At 46.5% G+C, this 21,055-nt stretch overlaps 1 protein-coding gene across 1 annotated transcript in view; it reads left to right on the plus strand.

Moving 5' to 3' along the window:
* The first annotated feature begins 5,759 nt into the window (after positions 1–5,759).
* The window catches only part of ankrd33ba (ankyrin repeat domain 33ba), a 43,664-nt gene continuing 28,368 nt past the window's right edge, over positions 5,760–21,055 (plus strand). Inside the window, exon 1 of the mRNA XM_068050102.1 lies at positions 5,760–6,605. Coding sequence (XP_067906203.1) covers positions 6,252–6,605 — 354 coding nt within the window. The 5' untranslated portion in view covers positions 5,760–6,251. The remainder of the gene's footprint in view (positions 6,606–21,055) is intronic.

Here is a 21,055-nt window from a genome sequence, read left to right on the forward strand (position 1 = left end):
CACCAGCAGAGGACAGCCCGAGCCTTGCTGCCGACAAGACCCCCCACCCCCCGATGTCACCCCAGTGGAACAAACCCCCCCATGAGTAACCAGGAGGGATTTCTGAGTCCAACGAATGTGAAACAGTTTGTGTACACTATGGGTATGCAGGAACATACCCAAGGGCTGGGACTAGCAAGGACACCTGGTGTGATAAGCAACGCTCAACTTTAAAATGGGTATAAAGATTGCTTCGATTAACGTGCGTGGCATTAAATCCACTACGCAATGTGTTTCAACACTGGACTACCTCACCAAGGTCAAAGCCGACCTGTTGTTTCTGCAGGAGTGTGGAATTTCGCACCTCAGCAATTACAGGCAATGGCCGTGATTGTGGTCCCACGGGCCATTGATCTAGTCAGGGGGAAATGATTCCTGTTCCTCTGGCCTGGGTATTCTGCTGCTGGGAGGCAACTTCACCATCTCCGAAGTTAAGGAGGTGGTGGGCAGTCGCCTCCTCGTAGCAGACATAATGTACAACAATGCTCCGCTCTGGTTAATCAACGTGTACGCCCCGGTTCAATGCAGCGAGCGGCTGACCGTCCTCCAGCAGCTCCCATGGCTGGTCATTCTTGGCAATGACTTCAACTGCATCATTAATGCAGCTAAATAATCCAGTAGTGACGACAGCAAATTGGACGTGACGTCCAGATTCCTAATGGAAACAGTAAAAGATGCCAAGCTGCAAGTCTTCAGCAAACCTGCAGACGTAGCTTAGCTTAGATATACTTGGTCAAGACCGGATGGATCTGCCTGTTCCAGGATTGACTTCCTGTTTGTGTCCTGTGCTTTCACAATCAGATCCACCAACATCAAGCCGGTGTTCTTCACTGTCCACTGCCTCTTACTGGCCGATTGTCACTTACAGGACAACCAGCGGGTTGGCAGGGGGACATGGAAGCTGAATGTTACACTGCTAACCCCAGAGAACATTGAGGAACTCAAAAGGGATTACAAAAGTTGGAGAAGCGTGAAACCCCTCTTGAGTCTCCGGTGCACTGGTGGGAAGTGATCAAGGAGAACATCAAGAGGTTCTCTATCTTCAAAAATGTTCAGAGAACGAGAGAGAGACAGAGGGAAATATCCCGACTCCAGAAAAGAATGCAAAATCTGCTCCAGCTGCAGTCGATGGGGGTCGAGGTCAAAGAGGATCTCCAAGAGGTGAAGACCCAGCAGGCTTCGCTCTTTGCCACGGAAGCCTCCAAGATCATGTTCCGGTCCAGAGTCTGCTGCGTTGAGCAGGATGACATGTGCTAGCATTTCTTCTTCCAAAAGGTACAGAGAGAGAGCTCTGTGATCAGCAGCCTGAAGGAAGAGGACGTCCCGGTAACGTCTTCGCAGTCTGATATACTAGGGATAGCAAATCCTTTTATGCTGGGCTTTACGAGCTGAAGCCCATGGACAGCACGGCCTCCCAGACCATCCTGTCATCTATCAAGGAGGTCTTAGATGACAGTATGCGGGAGAGTCTGGACAAACCGCTAACTCTGGACCTGCTGACAAAGGCCGTCAGGTCCTTCGAGACGAGTAAAACTCCCAGAAGCAATGGCTTACCGTTTTGACTTGTATTCGGCTTTGTGGGACTGGATCGGCCCAGACCTGTAAGAAGTATACGAGAGTATGTTTCTGGCTGGCAGCATGTCAGAATCCTTGAGGAAAGGCATCATCACCCTCATCTACAAACGGAAGGGGAAGAGTCCAGAAATCAGAAATTGGCGGCCCACCTAACTGCTTAATGTAGACGACAAGATTCTGTCCTAAGTCATCGCCAGTCGGGTCAAGTCTGCTCTGGAGTTGGTGATTCACCCTGATCAGACCTGTACTGTACTCGGCAGGAAGATCTCTGGTTGTCTTGCGCTACTCAGGGATACGATCACCTATGTACGGGACAGCGGGGTGGACATCTGCCTCATCAGCTTGGACCAGGAGAAGGCTTTTGACAGGATATCACACACCTACATGATGGACGTGCTCTCCAAAATGGGGTTTGGGATGGGAATCCGCAATTGGATCAAACTGCTCGACACAACCATCAGTGGTGCAGTCTCAATCAATGGGTGGGAATTGGAAAGTTTCCCAATCCAATCTGGAGTCAGACAGGGCTGTCCTCTCTCTCCTGTCTTGTTTGTTTGCTGTATCGAAACTTTTGCTGAGTTCATTAGAAAGGATGCGGGCATAAGAGGAGTGACAATCCCAGGCAGCGGAGGCAATCAGGTCAAACCCTCCCTCTACATGGATGATGTTGCCGTCTTCTTCTTGGATCTGCCATCTGTTCGCAGACTGATGAGCATCTGTGACCAGTTCGAACTGGCCTTGGGAGCCAAAGTAAATCGCGGCACGAGCGAGGCCATGTTCTTTGGGAACTGGGCCAACAGATCATTTGTCCAATTCATCGACAAGTCAGACTACCTGAAGGTGCTGCGGATATGGTTCGGAAGGGCGGAGGCGTGCGCCAAAACCTGGAAGGAGCGAGTAGCCACGGTACACCATAAATTGAGCATTGTAGGTAAGAATCTGGTTATCAGGTGCAAAGCGCTCACGTTGTTGCTGTATGTGGCGCAGGTCTGGCCCATACCCAACTCCTGCGCCGTGTCAGTCACTCGAGCCATTTTCCGCTTTATCTGGAGATCCAAAATGTACCGGGTTCGGAGGTACACGATGTGTAAACCTCTGGATAATGGTGGAAAAAACGTACCAACGTCGTCCTCATCCTGATGACCACTGAGGATGGTCTGCTGAGTTGTGTGTAGAGCCCCAGTACTCAAACACCAAGTGTCACTGTGTGCTGATGTTCTATCTGTGCCCGGTGTTGCAAAGGATGGGTCTGGTCACATTGCCGTGGAACGCTCCATCCAGTTGGATCGTTCAGTACCACCTATCCTTCATGAAAAAATTTGTGCAGAAAAACACCTTTGACCATCAATCCATCAGACAGTGGTCTGCACGGAATGTCCTTAAGGCCCTATGGGAAAAGGAGATGGTGGATCCTGTCGGATGGTTCCCTGAGCAGACTGTCAAGGTCATTTGCCTCATCACCAGAACTTTCAAACTAGCACCAAGACGTAGCTTGGCTGGTGGTGCGAAGGGCCCTCCCCGTCAGATCTTTCCTGCACAGAGTTTCACGCCCTCCACACACTGCCCTCGAGGTGGCTGTGGGGGAGAAGAGACAGTTGCCCACCTCCTTCTGGAATGTGTCTTTGCAAAACAGGTGTGGAAAAAGATGCAGTGGTTTTTGTCGAGGTTCATCCCAAGCAGCTCTGTAACACAGGAGTCTGTGCTCTACGGGCTGTTCCCAGGGACGCACACCGAGATAAACATCAACTGCTGCTGGAGGATCATCAATTTGGTAAAAGGAGCTCTTTGGTCTGCCTGAAACTTGCTGGTCTTCCAGTGCAAAGATTTGTCCATGACTGAGTGTTGCAGACTGGCACATTCCAAGGTCCAGGACTACGTGCTGAGGGACGCACGAAAGCTTGGGGCAGCCACAGCAAAGGCTCAATGGGGAAAGAACACTGTGTAAGGTCCTCCCGCCATAGTGAAATGGGGGGCTGGACCCATTGGAAACCCCTCGGGCTGTGTACACCAAAGTATCATTTTGCTGTAAAATGGAATGGAAGGGTTGTGAGGCAACCCATTCCTGTCTTGAAGAAAACTGATTTCCTTTGCACTTTCTGGAATGTCAACTTGGAGCTGTTTTGAACTGTTTTGTAATGTAATTTTTGACAGATTTTTATGAATAAAGTATATTTTGGGGGAAAAAATTGCAATGAGATTCCAGCCCACTGTAGTCGGGGTGTCCTAGACCTGGGGGAGGGTAAATGGGAGTTGGGGTGGTGCTGGCAGTAGGTGTTGGAGATGAACTTGAGAAGGGGGGGGAGTGTTGCAAACTGACCCCCTGACCATGAGTGGCTCAGCCTGGGTGCTCTGTGTCGGCAGCAACGTAGGGGTAAGTGAGGGGGTAATGGAGGGGGTTAGGGAGGGAATGGGGTAATGGAGAGAGAGGGAGGGGGAGACAGAGGGAGGGGAAAGGGTAATGAGTGATAGGGAACAAAGAGGGGAGGACAGGATGGGGGAGGGGAGGACAGGAAGAGGGAGGAGGCAAGGGGTGAGAGGGAGAGGGAAGGGCTGATAGGATGGGGTGAAGGGGAGGGATGATGGATGAGGGCAGGGCATGAAGGGAAGGGATAATGGAGGGGGTGATGGATGGGGAGGGTGATGAGGAGGGGGTAGTGGATGGGAGAGTGTTGAGGAGGGGTGATGGGTGTGGGAGGAGGATGGAGGGGGTGATGGAGGAATGGTGATAGGGGAGGGAATTAGGGAGGGGTGACGGAATAGGTGATGGAGGGGGAGGATTTTGAGGGGGAAGATGTTGAGGAGGGGGTAATGATTGGGGTGATGGACAGGTAGGATGTTGAGGGGATGTAGCTGGAGAGGGATGATGGAGGGTGAGCGTGCTGAGGAAGGGTGATGGGAGGGGGGGGGAGATGATGAAGAAGGGGTGGCTGATGGAGGGGGAGGGTGTTAAGCAATGGAGAGGGGGAAGGTGTTGAGGAGGGGGTGATGGAGGTGATGAAGAGTATTGAGGAGGTGGAGGGGGTGGGTTATGAGGGAGGGTGATGAGTGGGAGGTGATGAGGAGGGAGTGCTGGAGGGAGAAGGTGATAGGGGAGGGGGTGATGGAGGGACAGGGTGATGAGGAAGGGCAATGGAGGGGTAGGGTGGTAAGGAAGGAGTGATGGAGGTCGAGGGTGATGAAGGGCAGGTGCTGAGGGAGGGTGCTGGGGGAGGTTGATGAGGGGGAGTGTGATGGAGGGTCAGGGTGATGAAGGAGGGTGCTGAGGGGAGTGTGATGGAGGGGCAGGGGAAGTTGAGGGACTGCCTGCGCCCAGGAGTTTGAGGCGGGGAGTTTCCCGCAGTCTCTCAGTTTGAGTCGGAGCCGGGAGAGGGTGAGGGTGAGGGGGATCCCAGTGACCGAGTGCGGACTCCGGTTCCCAGATTGGAGGCTCCTCCCTCTGATTCCCAAATCCCGGCTGCTGCTGCTCTTTAAACCCGAGTTACAATCTTCTGTCATCTGATTAAAGCGGAGCCTCAGCTCATTCTCCGCCTCTCGCCTCCTGCTCTGGCTCCATGTGTTGGAGGCACTGGTTTGAACCTGGAGTTGAAGGAGGGAAGCGGCTCCGCGTGAGACCCGGACCCGGAGAGTGAGAAGCGGAGCGGATTTGTACCGGAGCGGACCCGGCACAGCGGCGGCTCCGGGTTGGGGAGCGACTGCAAGGCGATGGGGCTGAAGGATGATCGGTGAGAGGGAGCTCGCGGAATACAGAGAGATACAAGGAGTCCCCCACCCCACCCTACAGGATCCCTACCCCGGGACCCCGACCCCAACCCCCTCACATCCCGGGACCCCGACCCCCATACCACAGGACCCAACCCCACCGCCCCCCCCCCCCCACATCCCGGGACCCCGACCCCCACACCACAGGACCCATCCCCACCGCCCCCCCCCCCACATCCCGGGACCCCGACCCCCACACCACAGGACCCAACCCCACCGCCCCCCCCCCCCACATCCCGGGACCCCGACCCCCACACCACAGGACCCATCCCCACCGCCCCCCCCCCACATCCCGGGACCCCGACCCCCACACCACAGGACCCAAACCCCCCACCCCACAGGATCCCTACCCCGGGACCCCGATCCCAACCCCCTCACATCCCGGGACCCCGACCCCCACACCACAGGACCCAAACCCCCCACCCCCACACGATCCCTACCCCAGGACCCCGACCTCCACATCCCGGGACCCCAATCCCCACACCACAGGACCCAAACCCCACCCGCACATCCCGACCACCACACCACAGGATCCCTACCCCCACATCCCAGGACCCCGAACCCCTCATCCCAGGACCCCGACATCCCAGGAACCCAACAGCCCAATTTCCAGGCACACAAGGCCCCACATCCCAGGATCCAGACCCAGGACCCCAAACCCCACACCCCAGGACCCCTACCACAGGAATTCGACCCTCACTCACCTGGTCCAGGACTCCCACTCACCTGCGGGACTCCTGTCAGTTCTCCAGCCAGGAGGCCCAGCACCATCCCAACCTCTGGTCCACCGCAGGAGGATTCCAGTGGGATTCCTTGGCCACCCCATCCACGGCTTTCATTCCATTGCTGGGGTCCCCACAGGCAGCTGACGGATCCACATGTTGCTGATGACAGAGGCAAGACAGGGAGAGGCCAATGGGAGAAGCAGGACAACTGCCATGTTCCCCAGCACCACCCGCCTCCTGCAGCTGCCTGAGGAGGAGGAGGAATGGGAGGATCCCGGATCTGAGGACGAGGATGGGGACCAGGAGCCAGACACCCGCAGCATCTTGTCAGATGACTCCTTCTACCCCCCTGACCTGCAATCAATGTGCAGTGGGACTGGGATTGCAACAAGTGGCCCACTCAGCCTGTACCGAGCATGTGCCATGAACAATGCCATTGGACTCAAGGAGTTGATGTGCCAAGAGCTGAACGAATGGGAAGTGATGGAAAGGGACAGGAATGGCAGGGTAAGTGAGGAACTGGATCGAGGGTTGGCACTGCCAGGCAATCGCAAATACACACACACTGCCAGGCACACTGATAGACACTGGCAGTTACACACACTGACACACACGCTGGCACACACGGACACTTACACTGCCAGACATACTTGCACACACACATACACTGCTAGGCACACACGCATACACACTGCCAGGTGCACACACACTCAATGTCAGGCACACACTGCCAGGCACATTCTCTCATCCATTGCCAGACACACACTCACACACCCTGCCAGACACACATACACTTACAGCCAGACATATACTTTTTAGATTTATTGAATTTGGTTAGTTCCTCCCTTTAATTTATTTTAGTTTTCTTTTTAGTTCTGGTACTTCATCCACATCCTCTAATGTGAAGACCAGTACAAAGTAGGAATTTAGTAAGGCTGCCATTTCCTGATTTTCAATAACAGTATCAGCTGTGTCTGTCATTAAGGAGCTCCTGTGACCTTTAGCCACCCTGATTCTCTTTAATATATTTGTAAAAACATTTAGTGTTGTCTTTGATGACCCTCCCAAGCGTTTTCCCGAATTCCCTTTTTGCGGCTCTTAGCACTTCCTTTGTATTCCTTTTCTGTTCTTTATATCTCTCCCAATCCATTGGATCTCTACTGTTCTTCATCTTCGTTTGAGCCCTCTCTTTCAGTATTATGCTCTCACTTTCCTTGTTGACCAAGGTTGTTTAATTGCACACGTAGAGCTCTTGCCCTTTAGGGGTATGTATAGTATTCTACCAAATACTTTTTCAAACACATCCAACTGTTCATCCACAGTTTAATTTAACAGTTCTGCCCAGCCTATTGTGGTCAATTCCTGCCTCATCCCTCCAAAATCAGCCTTACCTAAATTTAAATTAGGTTTGACAATGAATTTTATCATATTATAGCCACTATTAGGTAGGTGTTCCTTACTGTTAGATTATTGACTAATTCAGGCACATTACAGAGAGCTGGCATGGACATGACAGGCCAAATGACCTCCTTCTGTGATGTAACCAGCCTATGATTACACATGTCTAAATCTAAACTGGCCTGTTCTCTTGTTGGCTCAAGAACATATTGTTCCCAGAAAATTGTCCCAAATACTTTCGAGAAATTCAGTGCAAGAAATGGTGTTGCTTATCCCACTCTGTGTGAAAATTAAGTCTGCCATTAAAGCTTTGTTTTTGCGATAAGCTTCTTTGATCTCCACTTTTATGTATCCCGCTGCTTTATCACTACTATTTAGAGGACCATAATCCCACCAAAATCTTGCATTCTTTTATCTTCTTCAATTTTGCCCTTAGCGTTTCCACTGCCTGCCCCACCTGACTAATATCTCCTCTTATGCTATACTAGTGTCCCTTGTCAATATTGCTACTTCTCCTTTTCCAATGGCCCTACCCTTTCTATAAGAACATAAGAACTAGAAGCAGGAGCAGGCAATTCAGCCCCTCGAGCCTGCTCTGCCATTCAATACGATCATGGCTGATCTCATTTTGGCCTCAACTCCACTTTCCTGTCCGTTCTCTATAACCCTTATAACCGGGAATATTTATCTCCCAGTCATACCCAGCTTTGTAGTCAGGCCTCACTACAGCATACCCTTTAATTTGAATTTTTACTTCTAATTCACTTGTTTTATTTCTTACTCTAAGTGGATTAGGGTATTGAACTTTTATTTGGACTTTAGACCCTGTGCTGACCGATGCCCTGATGTTTTAACACACATTTTTAACTTATCAGACTCCTTGTTTTTATCATTTTTATCAGGTACGTATTTTGTTATTACCTATATTTGTTTCTGAACCTGAAGTTTTTACCTTTTAACACTATTGGTGACCTGGAATTTGCACTCATCCCTTCTTTTCAGCTTTTGGCTATTTTAACCTGACGCCTGCCACCCGCCCCCTATCCTTCCCTCCCCCTCCTTCCCTCCCCCCCTGCCCCCCACCCCCTAGGTTTAAAGTCCTTATAAAATAGTGATGGAAAATCTAATGAGATTAAATATAGACAAATCTCTAGATCTCCATAGGTTTCACCCCAAGACATTAAAAGAAGTAGATGAGGAAATTGTTGGTGCGTTTGCCATAATCTTCCAAAACTTTCTCAATTCAGGAATTGTCCTCTTGGATTGGAATACAGCCATTATCACTCCATTACTTAAGAAGGAGATGAGAGATAAACTAGGAAATTATAGGCATATTAGTCTAAAGTTAGTTGTGGGAAAGTTACTAGAATCTGTTATTAGGGACAGAGTGACTGAGCATTTGGACAAATCTGGGGTGATCAGAGAGAACCAGCATGGATTTGGAAAGAGCAAGTTAAAATTTTTTGAGGTGGTAGATAAGGGAGCGTCTATGGATGTTATCTATATGGAGTTCCAGAAGACATTTGACAAGGTTCCACGTAGGTGACGGTTAGCAAAAATGAGAGTGCATGGTATTGTAGGTAACCTGTTGACATGGACAGGAAATTGATTAGGAGGTAGGAGACAGAAAGTAGGGATAGTAGATTATGTACTCAAATTGGCAGAATGGGACTTGTGGTGTCTGCCAGGGATCTGTACTACTTGGATGAAGGAGTAGTGAGCCATGCACAGTGGCGCAGTGGTTGGCACCACAGCCTCACAGCTCCAGGGACCCGGGTTCGATTCTGGATACTGCCTGTGCGGAGTTTGCAAGTTCTCCCTGTGACTGTGTGGGTTTTCGCCGGGTGCTCCGGTTTCCTCCCACAGCCAAAGACTTGCAGGTTGATAGGTAAATTGCCCCTAGTGTAGGTAGGTGGTAGGGATTATGGGGTTACTGCAGGGTTAGTATAAATGGGTGGCTGTTGGTTGGCACAGACTCGGTGGGCCAAAGGGCCTGTTTCAGTGTTGTATCTCGAAAATGAAAATGAAAAAAATATATCTAAGTTTGCTGACAATATTAAATTAAATGGCAACAGGGACATTGAGAGATTAGGTGGTGGACAAAACAGTAGCAGATGGAGTTTAATGTTAGAAAGTATGAGGTCATCTGCAGTGAATCTAAGAAAGATAGATCCAAGTAGTTTCTAAATTGGGAGAAGCTGGGAACTGTGGTTGAGCATAGAGATTTAGGGGTCCAAGTGCAGATATCACTAAAAGATAGTGGGCAGGTCAAAAAAAAATAATTGAAATGCTAATTAAATGTTAAACTTTATCTCAAGAGGGATGAATTACAAAGAGGTGAAAGTTAAGTTACACCTGTACAGAGCACTAGTTAGACCCCATCTAGAGTACTGCATTCAGTTCTGAGTACCACATCACAGGAAAGATATATTGGTCTTGGATGGAGTGCAGTGCAAATTCACCAGAATGATACTCAGGCTAAACGTGGTAAATTATGAGGGCAGGTGGAATAGACTAGGCTTGTATTCCCTTGAGTATAGAAGATTAAGGGGTAATCTTATTGAGATGCTTAAGATGATTAAAGGATTTGATAGGGTATTTGGAGAAAAACTATTTCCTTTGGTCGGAGAGTCTCGAATGAGGGGGCATAACCTTAAAATTAGAACTAGGCCATTCAGGGGTGATGTCAGAAAGCACTTCCTCACAAACATGGTTGTGGAAATCTTCAACTCTCTTCCCCAAAAAGCTGTTGAGGCCAGGTCAATTGAAAATGTCAAAACTGAGATTGATACATTTTTGTTCGATCAGGGTATTAGGGTTATGGAACCACGTTGGGTAGATGGAGTTAAGATACAGATCAACCATGATCTAACTGAATGGCAGAACAGGCTTGAGAGGCTGACTGGCCTATACCTATTCCTATATTCCAATGTTCTTGCGCCTGTCTCTTACTCTCTCACATAGTGTCTATCTCTCTCCCTCCCTCACACACAGTGCCTGTCTCTCACTTTTTCTCCCTCTCTTTTTTTTGCTCGCATGCACACACATGTAACTGCCAGATACACACACACTCTGCCTCTCTGCCAGACAGATACACGCTCACATAGTGCCAGTCTCTCTCACGTGCGCGCACAGACAACACACACTATCTCTGCCAAGCACATTCTCTCTCTCTCTCTCTGCCAGGCACACACACACTGCCAGACATTCTCACAGTCTCAGGCACATGCACAGATCATCAGGCCATTTTTTTCATTACTGTTTGTAGGAACTTGTTGTATGCAAATTAGCTACCAGGTTTCTACTACAATGGTCATCACTCTTCAAAAGTACGTCATTGGCTGCAAAGCACTTTAGAACATCATGTGCTTATGAAAAGTGTGATATTTTATAACTACTGTACATCTTGGTTAGTAGTCCTAAAGCCCTCTTGTGGTCATTTCAATTCACTCTTCTCTAAATTATCAGAAGATACTGAAAAGGTCATTAGAGATACAGCACTGAAACAGGCCCTTCGGCCCACCGAGTCTGTGCCGAACATCAACCACCCATTTATACTAATCCTACACTAATCCCATATTCCTACCAAACATCCCCACCTGTCCCTTTATTTCCCTACCACCTACCTATACTAGTGACAATTTATAATGGCCAATTTACCTATCAACCTGCAAGTCTTTTGGCTTGTGGGAGGAAACCGGAGCACCCGGAGAAAACCCACGCAGACACAGGGAGAACTTGCAAACTCCACACAGGCAGTACCCGGAATCGAACCCGGGTCCCTGGAGCTGTGAGGCTGCGGTGCTAATCACTGCGCCACTGTGCCGTCCGTCATGTACAGGTTGTTACAGGCATTTTTTAGTTGGTGACTGTAATTGGTTAGTTTGGGTCTTCTGCCCTTAGCATATTCATTGTTTGCATTCTTATCTCAACGAGAACATCAGTTGTTGACAATGTGATTCTCGGTAGGATTTAGATTAACTGGAAAGGGTACCAGCTTTTTAAGAGGGATTGAATTCCCTCATGTCTTTATGGTAACTGCACTGCCCACTTTGACACTGAAACAAGCAACCAGGGAGATCCCAGGTCGTAGCTGATCTCAACTTCGGCAATCAGTTGGGTTATACATTTGGCCTCAGCACCTGCAGGTGAGGGAAAGGGGAGAGATAAAACATGTTTATAACTCTGCTCACTATTTGGTGACCCTAATGGAAAGGACATGTATGAGGATTGGCTAGGGGGCAGGATCTGCACGGCCAGGATCCGTGAGGCTGTGATGCCACATTTGTTGAATAGGCAGTAACATTCAGTGTAATTTTAACCTAAATTGCTGTGCAGGCAACCCACAGGATCGGGTGGAATGCCCACAATATTACTCTCTCTTGACTTTTACACCCTGCCCAATATTACTGTCCATTGACTTTTACACCTGCCCAATGTTACTCTCCATTGACTTTTACACCCTGCCCAATATTACTCTCCATTGACTTTAACACCCTGCCCAATATTACTCTCCATTGACTTTTACATCCTGCCCAATGTTACTCTCCATTGACTTTTACACCCTGCCCAATATTACTCTCCATTGACTTTAACACCCTGCCCAATATTACTCTTCACTGACTTTTACATCCTGCCCAATATAATCCTTCATTGACCTTCATGGATGGTAAAATGGGCAATGTTAAACCAACACGGCACCTGATCCCATCAGTTTGCCAACAGGAAGTTTAGGCCAAAATTGTCCCAATACTCTCCAGGTTTATTCAGAAAGGAAGAAGTGATTTGTTATGTAGCACGGCAGTTCATCAGAACATTCAGGGAAGGGAGGATGAAAAGGGAAGGAAACTGAGCAACACAATGTGAAATCTCAACATAATCAACATAGGGTTATGGGTAGGGAGCAGGTGAGTGAGACTAATTGGATAACTCTTTCTAAGTGCTATGATTTAGTTTGAAAAAAGTTCTTTGTCCCCCCATTAAAATTGTTGGGGATATATGTGATCTTGTGAATTAAATATCGCAGAGCGTGTCATGAGTAAATATGCAAAAGCAAGACTAACCAGTTTGCTGGCAAATGTCAAGGTCAAGAGAGTGGAGGCATAAAACGGTATGCCTGGTGGGCACTTTCTATTTGTATTAGTTGTGTCAGAATCAAAACTCTTCAGTAAACTTCATTAATCGACCACTGCTGAATACAACCTCCAATGTGGTTCATATTGTCGAGTTAAGGTACAATCATAAATTACAAAGTTTATCGGAGCCTACTTAATTCTGTATTACTATATTGGAAAACACTCCAGACTGTGCTCTGATATATGCAGGCCTGGTTTTTAATGTAGTTCCCTGGTTAGTTTTGCCAGTGGGGATATCATTGGTGGCCACTAGTGAGGGGGAAATTATTATTTCAATCATGTAACTCCCAGGACAGATAACTTCATATTTCAACAGCAAGCATTTATAAAGTGCCTATAATGTAGTAAAGTATCCCAAGGTGCTTTGCAGGAGTTTATTAAGACAAAAACTGACAACTAGTCAAAGAAGAATACATTAGAACAGGCGACCAAACACTTGGTCAAAGAAGTAGATTTTAAGGAGAATCTTAAAGCATGAGATGGTGGTGGAGAGGTTTAGGGAGGGAATTACAGAGCTTAGGGCCACGACTGCTGAAGGCATAGCCACTGGGATGGTTGGACAAAGGAAATCAGGGATGCACAAGATGCCAAAGTTGGAAGAAATCAGAGTTCTGAGAGAGCGCTCAGGAAGGCTGGAGGAAGTTATGAGATAGGGAGGGATGAGGTCATGGAGGGGTTTGAACTCGAGAAGGAAAATTTTAAAATGGAGGTGTTCGGGAACCCGGAGCCAATATATTTCAGCGAGCAGAGGGTGATTAGTGAATTGTTAGAGTCCTTCATATCTCAGTGACATTCGTGAATTCTCTATCTTGGTGTCCCAGACATTGGAGACTGGACAAATTTTGATTCCCAACACACAGCTTGGGCCCATTTTTTTGGGGGGGGGACAGTGTAGAGGGAGCTTTACTCTGTATCTAACCCCTTTTTTTTTTATAAGGGGCCCTTTATACCCCAGGCCCCTTTTATATTATTCACAACGAGGGGACCTTTATTCCTCAGGCCCCCTTTATGTACGTATTTACAGTTTTAAAATAACTTTATTAAAACCAGATAAATAAACAAAAAACTCAAATTAAAATGCCATTCTCGGCGTCAACGATGCACTCCAGTCCCTGCGGTGCCCACCGGTCGCGGAAGGCCTCAACAGCTTGGGCCCATGTGCCAGATCACCTTGTTTTACCTTCCATTTCAAAAAAGGTCCAGTACCATTTTCTTGATAAACTAGTTTCTCCTCTGGGCATATTATTGGGTTCTCTTCTGCTCACTAGGGGCAATTCGATTTCATTAACTACAAAACATAAAACAATATAACCTGGGTGAACTAAAACAAATGGAATATCTTGTGGCCACCCTGGTATATTGTTTTACACTTTGTACTTATTTGAGGGGTGTTGTTTGCCAAAACACTGCACAAAAGGTGTGGAAATTGAACTCTGCATTCTGAAAAGTTTGTTGTGTTACTTGCGCACAACAACGGATGATTCACAGACTATTCAGCTATCCTTCCTTCCTCCCTCCAATATAAAGAGAGGGGCCTCAGATTCCCAGGGATAGTTCTCCTGACTTCCTGCTGTCACACTGGTGGAAAAAGGCCAGAACACCTGGAGAAATGGTGTGAACCGTTCCTGCCCTTTTCTCCGGAAGGTTCTGCTGGTCTCCTGCAAAAGTTACGTGAGGAAACTGGGAGGAACGGCCATAGAATTTGTAACCCAGGGCTTCTTTCCTATGCACTAACAGCCCTAGGAACTCCCTGCTCATCTTTGAAATTGTGCCATGGGATCTTTTACATCTTTGTGAGAGCTCAGGCGGGGCCTCGGTTTTAACGTCTCATCCAAAAGACAGCACCTCTGCCTGTGCAGCCCTCCCTCAGTGTTGCACAGAGGTGTCAACGCAGATCATGTGTTCAAGTCTCTGAAGTGGGACATGAATCCACAGCCTTCTTGATTCAAAGTTGAGAATGCTACCATCGAGCCACAGTTGCTACACTAGTGTGAATGTTCATTCATCCACACCAGTCATCCTTATTTTTCCTTTAATTCTAGCTCTGTAAACAATCACGTGCTGCTTCTTCAGATATATTTCTGTACAGCTCCAGTTCAGTATTGCAGTTTTTGTTATCCTGGACCTGATAGCAGGAAACTCTGTCAGGGATTAAATGTGAAAAGACTGCTCCAGGTTTAGGCAGCGTTCCCAGATGTCAATTGGACTTTTTTCTCTTCGCTACCAATTATACCTGTATTTTTGGATGATGACTCTGTATATTTCTCTGCAATGTAGAAATCATGGCTGCCAAGCTCCAACCAGGCACTACCTGGTACCCCTGTCCAAGCTGCACCACATTATATGACTGTTATATATTTGAAACATTTTGGTTAGGAACATAGAAACAGGAGTAGGCTATTCAGCACGACAGATACATGCCAGTGCTTATGCTCCACATGAGCCTTCTCCCATCCCTCTTCATCTAACTCCATCAGTATAACCTCCTATTCCTTTCTCCCTTATGTGTTTATCTAGAATCCCCTTAAATGGGCCTATGCTATTTACCTCAACCACTCCTTTTGGTAGGGAGTTCCACATTCCCACCAGTCTGTGGGTAAAGAAGTTTCTCTTGAATTCCCTATTGGATTGATTAGTGACTATATTATATTGATAGTCCCTTGTTTTGGTCTCCTCACAAGTGGAAACATCTTCTCTACGTCTACACATTCAAACTTTTTCCTAATCTTAAAGACCTCAATCAGGTTACCCCTTAACCTACTCTTTTCCAGAGAAAAGTTTTCTTAATCAGCTAACCTCCTAGTTTGTTAGGGTAAACATTAGATTTGCCACTAAAAAAGTAGCTTTTAAGGCAGGCTATGCCTACTGACTATAAATCTTTCCTATTATTTGTTGTTAAGAAAAAATAAATCTACAATGTTTTAAATGGATAAGTGTTCCATTCCAAAGTTAATATTTCTGTTTGAATAGCATGTTTTCTCATCAAAGCAACAAGCCCGTTTACTTCATAGAGTCATAGAGTTATACATAGAGTTCGGCCATCGGGTCTGTGCTGGCCATCAAGCACCTACTATTCTAATCCCATTTTCCAGCACTTGGCCCGTAGCCTTGTATGCTACGGCATTTCAAGTGCTCATCTAAATACTTCTCAAATGTTGTGATGCTTCCTGCCTCTACCACCTCTTCAGGCAGTGTGTTCCAGATTCCAACCACCGTCTGGGTGAAAAAAAATTTCCTCAAATCCACGCTAAATCTCCTGCATCTTACCTTAAATCTCTGCCCCCTGGTTATTAACCCCTCCACTAAAAAAAAGTTTCTTCCTATCTAACCTATCAATGCCCCTCATAATTTCGTATACCTCAATCATATCTCCCCTCAGTCTTCTCTGCTCTAAGAAAAACAACCCCAGTCTTTTCAGTCTCTTTTCATAGATGAAATGCTCCAGCCCAGGCAACATCCTGGTGAATCTCCTCTGCACCCTCTCCTTCCTTTGGTGTGGTGCCCAGAACTGTACACAGTATTCCAGCTGTGGCCCAACTAGCATTTTATACAGCTCCATCATAACCTCCCTGCTCTTATATTCTATGCCTTGGCTAATAAAGGCAATTATCCCATATGCCTTCCTAACCACCTTATCTACCTGTGCTGCTGCCTTCTGTGATCTATGGACAAGTACACCATGGTCCCTCTGACCCTCTGTGCTTCCTAGGGTCCTACCATCCATTGTATATTCCCTTGCCCTGTTGGTCCTCCCAAAATGCATCACCTCACACTTCTCAGGATTAAATTCCATTTGCGACAGCTCCGACCATCTTACCAGCCCATATATATCGTCCTTTAATCTAAGACTTTCCTCCTCACTATTTACGACACCACCAATTTTCGTGTCTTCTGCGAACTTACTGATCATACCTCCTATATTCACGTCTAAATCATTAATGTACACTACAAACAGCAAGGGTCCCAGCACCGAACCCTGCGGTACACCACTTGTCACAGGCTTCCATTCGCAAAAACAACCCTCGACCATTACCCTCTGCCTCCTGCCACTAAGCCGATTTTGGATCCAGTTTGCCAAATTGCCTTGGATCCCATGGGCTGTTACCTTCTTAACCAATCTCCCATGTGGGACCTTATCAAAAGCCCTACTGAAGTCCGTATAGACTACATCAACTGCTTTACCCTCATCTACACATTTCGTCACCGCCTCAAAAAATTCAGTCAAGTTAGTCTGACACGATCTCCCACTGACAAAGCCATGCTGACTATCCCTGATTAATCCCTGCCTCTCCAAGTGGAGATTAATCCTGCCCCTCAGAATTTTTTCCAATAGTTTCCCAGCCACTGATGTTAGACTCACCGGCCTGTAATTACCTGGTTTATCCCTGCTAACCTTCTTAAATAATGCTACCACATTCGCTGTCCTCCAATCCTCTGCTACCTCACCTGTGGCCAGAGGAGATTTGAAAATTTGTGTCAGAGCCCCTGTAATCTCCTCCCGCCTCACATAACAGCCTGGGATACATCTTATCTGGGCCTGAGGATTTATCCACTTTTAAGCCCGCTAAAACAGCTAATACTTCCTCCCTTTCAATGCTAATATGTTAAAGTATATCACAATCCCCCTCCCTGATTTCTACACCTACAGCGTCCTTCTCCATTGTGAACACAGATGAAAAGTAATCATTTAAAACCTCACCTATTTCCTCTGGCTCCACACACAGATTGCCACTTTGGTCCCTAATGGGCCCTACTCTTTCCTTGGTTATCCTCTTGCCCTTAATGTACTTATAAAACACCTTAGGATTTTCCTTTATCTTGCCTGCCAGTGTTTTTTCATGTCCCCTCTTCGTTCTCCTAATTACTTTTTTAAGTACCCCCCCCCCCTACACTTGCTGTACTCCACTATTGCCTCCACTGTTTTCAGCCCTCTGAATCTGCCATAAGCCTCCTTTTTTTTTTTACTGATCCAATCCTCTATATCCCTTGACATCCAGGGTTCCCTGGACATATTGGTCCTACCCTTCACCTTAGTGGGTACATGTTGGCTCTGAACTCTCACTATTTCCTCTTTGAAAGACTCCCACTGATCTGATGTCGACTTTCCGACAAGTAGCTGCTCCCAGTCCACTTTGGCCAGATCCTGTTTTATCATCTTAAAATTGGCCTTCCCCCAATGCAGTACCTTTATTTTCGGTCCATCTTTGTCCTTTTCCATAACTACTTTAAATCTTACAGAGTTATGGTCACTATCCCCAAAATCAACAACTTAATAAAATCAAAAGCAAAATACTGTGAATGTTGGAAATCTGAAATAAAAATAGAAAATGCTGGAAATACTCTGCGGGTCAGACAGAATCTGTGGAGAGAGAAACAGAGTGAACATTTTAGGTCAATGACCTTTCATTAGCTATAAACGCAAATTGTGCCTGAGCACATACAACCCAAAAAAAGTTGAAAAGATTTTCTATAATTTATTTTGATGGGGAAAAAAAATATTGCTCTAGTCTGTTACCAGACACCTCCCTTTCATGTGCATTTCTGGGTTAGGACGCATTACTAAAATGACATTAACTTACAATAAAAGTACAAATGCCAGATCAGTATTAAAAGACACTCTGCAGGATGTAGCAGGCTTTAAACTTACGACTCGGTAAATTAAACACATCAGTGACTTTGCAGAAGCTAATATGAATTCTCTGTGGAAAAGGCTCATTTTTACATGTCCTCAAGATTACTTATATCTTTTAAGTCTTGGTAACTATTTTAGGCAAGTGAAGACAGCCTTGCAGTCAGAGAAAGATACATAGATGACTGGTCTGTACCATACTCCATTTACCCATCTTCATTCCATATCCTTACCTAACAAAAAATCTATCAAGCTCACTCTTCAAATTTTCAATTCACCCACCCTCAATAGTTTTTTGGGAGAGTGTTCCAGATTTCCACAGCCCTTTGTGTGCTTCCTGAAATCACCCTTGAAAGGCCTAACTCTAATTTTTAGGTTATTCACCCTTTTTTGGGACTTCTCCACCCTATCAAAACTTTTGATCATCTTAAACACTTCACTTAGATCGCATTTCAATTTTCCGTACTCAAGGAAATACAAGTGTAGTCTATGCAATTTGTCATCTTAATTTAACCCATTTAGCCCCGGTTTATACAAAAAAATACTGAGAGAAATGTTGGGAACTAAAGTTCATTGTTAATAACATTATAACCAAATAGATACAAACCAAACAGATTATGCATTAAAAATGGGAGTAGATTTGATCAATCGGTACTCCCATCAAAGAGCTTTGTGTCATGAAGTGCTTTGCAATTGTGGGTGTGGAAGTCAGCAATAAAAGGACTGAAAATCAAGCAAGCCTGAGGCGGAAGTTCTAAACCGTGGTCTTGAATTGGTGATTTGCATTCCTAGATGTTAAATTGGTGTGCTGGGAGTGCTAATTTATAAAATTTACAAAAGACTTGCATTTATATAGTGCCTTTCATGATCTCAGGCCATCTTAAACCACTTAACAGCCAATTAAATATTTTTGAAGTGTAGTCACTGTTGTAATGTAGGAAACGCAGCAGCCAGTTTGTGCACAGCAAGCTCCCACAATCAGCAATCAGATAATGACCAGACAATCTGTTTTTAGGTGTTAATTGAGGGATAAATATTGGCCAGGACACTGGGAAAACTCCCTACTTCTCTTTGAAGTAATGGCGTGGGATCTTTTACATGCATCTGAGAGAGCAGATCAGGCTTTTAATGTGTCATTCAAAAGATGGCACCGCCGACAATGCAATATTCCCTCAGTACTGCATTGGATTGCCAGCCTGGATTTCGTGCTCAAGTCTCTGGAATGGGGCTTAAGTGCACAACCTTCTGATTCAGAGGCTAAAGTGTTACCACTGATCCACGACTGACACCTAAGAGGAACATACACAGAACATTATCATTTGGTCAGTGTTTACATATGACTTCTTCCCACTCAGCTGCAGGTGAAGTTGAGTGGTTAGTTACTGAAATAGCATTTTACCTAATTTAAAGTTCTGGATCTTGGAGGTGATTTTACACATTCCCACTATTGGGGCTGGATTTTACCGAGCCTGCGTCGAGAGGGCCCGACCCGATACTCTTGGCGCGGTGAGGCTCTGTGGCGGCCCCCTCACCCCGCCGCTGGGCGGCGGGACCTGGATTTCAATATTTGAATTAATTACATGCATAAATTTAAATAGACTTACCTTCAATCTTCTGGGCCCACCGCCATCTTCGGCGCGGCGGCAGGCACTCCCGCGCCTTCAATTCCCCGTCCAGGGAAAGCCGGTGTGACACTGGTGCTGAGGGGGTGGAGTTAAGATTTTCAGTGCGGGGGGAGGGGGGGGAACGGGGTCACATAAATGTAATGGGTGTGGGGGATGGTGGGACGGGGTGAACTTCAAACTTTGTGCAGTCGATGTGGGGGAAGGTCAGATTTCAAAGATAAGTTGTTTGGGGGAGGGTAAATAGTTAATATAATTGTTATTGAGGGGTGGGAAAGGGCCTTTAGAAATTTATTTAATAAAGTTTGGAGGGGTGTATCTTTAAAAATTCAAATTGACCGGCAGAGCTGGTTGCCCTTTAAAAGTGCCTGCACACAGGCAGCTGACGCCATTTCCGGAGATGGACAGCCTGCCCCCCAAGTGATTGGGGGATGGGCCACCCCAGCTATTTAAGTAAGCCACCGCGCGGGAAATAGTGGCGGCTCTTGGGCGTGCAGTCTGCCATTTTTTGAATTCACCACCGAGATCGGCAGTGGGCTCTTAAAGCCCAGCCCTTGGTGTGGAATGTCAACAGGGAGCAAGTATCAGAAATTTAGGGGGCCTCCAGCTAATGACTTACTCTCCTGTAATTTTGAGAGATGTAAAATCATGGGAGTGGAGGGTGCAAGGAGAGTGAATCCAGCACCCAGGTACTCAATACATACTCTTGGTATCTGATGCTTCATGTCAGGAGTGGAAATTCATAAATTTACTCTGCTATCCATACAATATCCCACTTCATAAATTAGAAACTCTTAAATCAAATTATGAGTGACGATCTCTTTCTGTCCTTGGAAAATCAAAGTTTAAAATTCAAAGAATTGAGTTGCTGTAACTTGACTGAATTCACAGAACTCCTAAGATCTGAACTAATCTACATTCTGACAAACAGAGGAATCTAGTCATGGCACCGCTTGATTAGAGAGCTTCATGTGCTCGGCTGTTGGAGTTGTTTCCTTTCATGAAGGTGCAAGAGGAAGGTGAACTCCTAATCCAGTTGTGACCTCTTCAAGAAGACATTTTGGCATATCTTTTTGTCTGGCAATCTGCTGACTCCATTTCTGGCATTGCATTATAACAACATCACCATGCCACTCAACCACAATATTACTACAATGGAAAATAGTGCACATT

The sequence above is a fragment of the Heterodontus francisci genome, chromosome 2, assembly GCF_036365525.1.
Source record: "Heterodontus francisci isolate sHetFra1 chromosome 2, sHetFra1.hap1, whole genome shotgun sequence".
NCBI lineage: Eukaryota > Metazoa > Chordata > Chondrichthyes > Heterodontiformes > Heterodontidae > Heterodontus > Heterodontus francisci.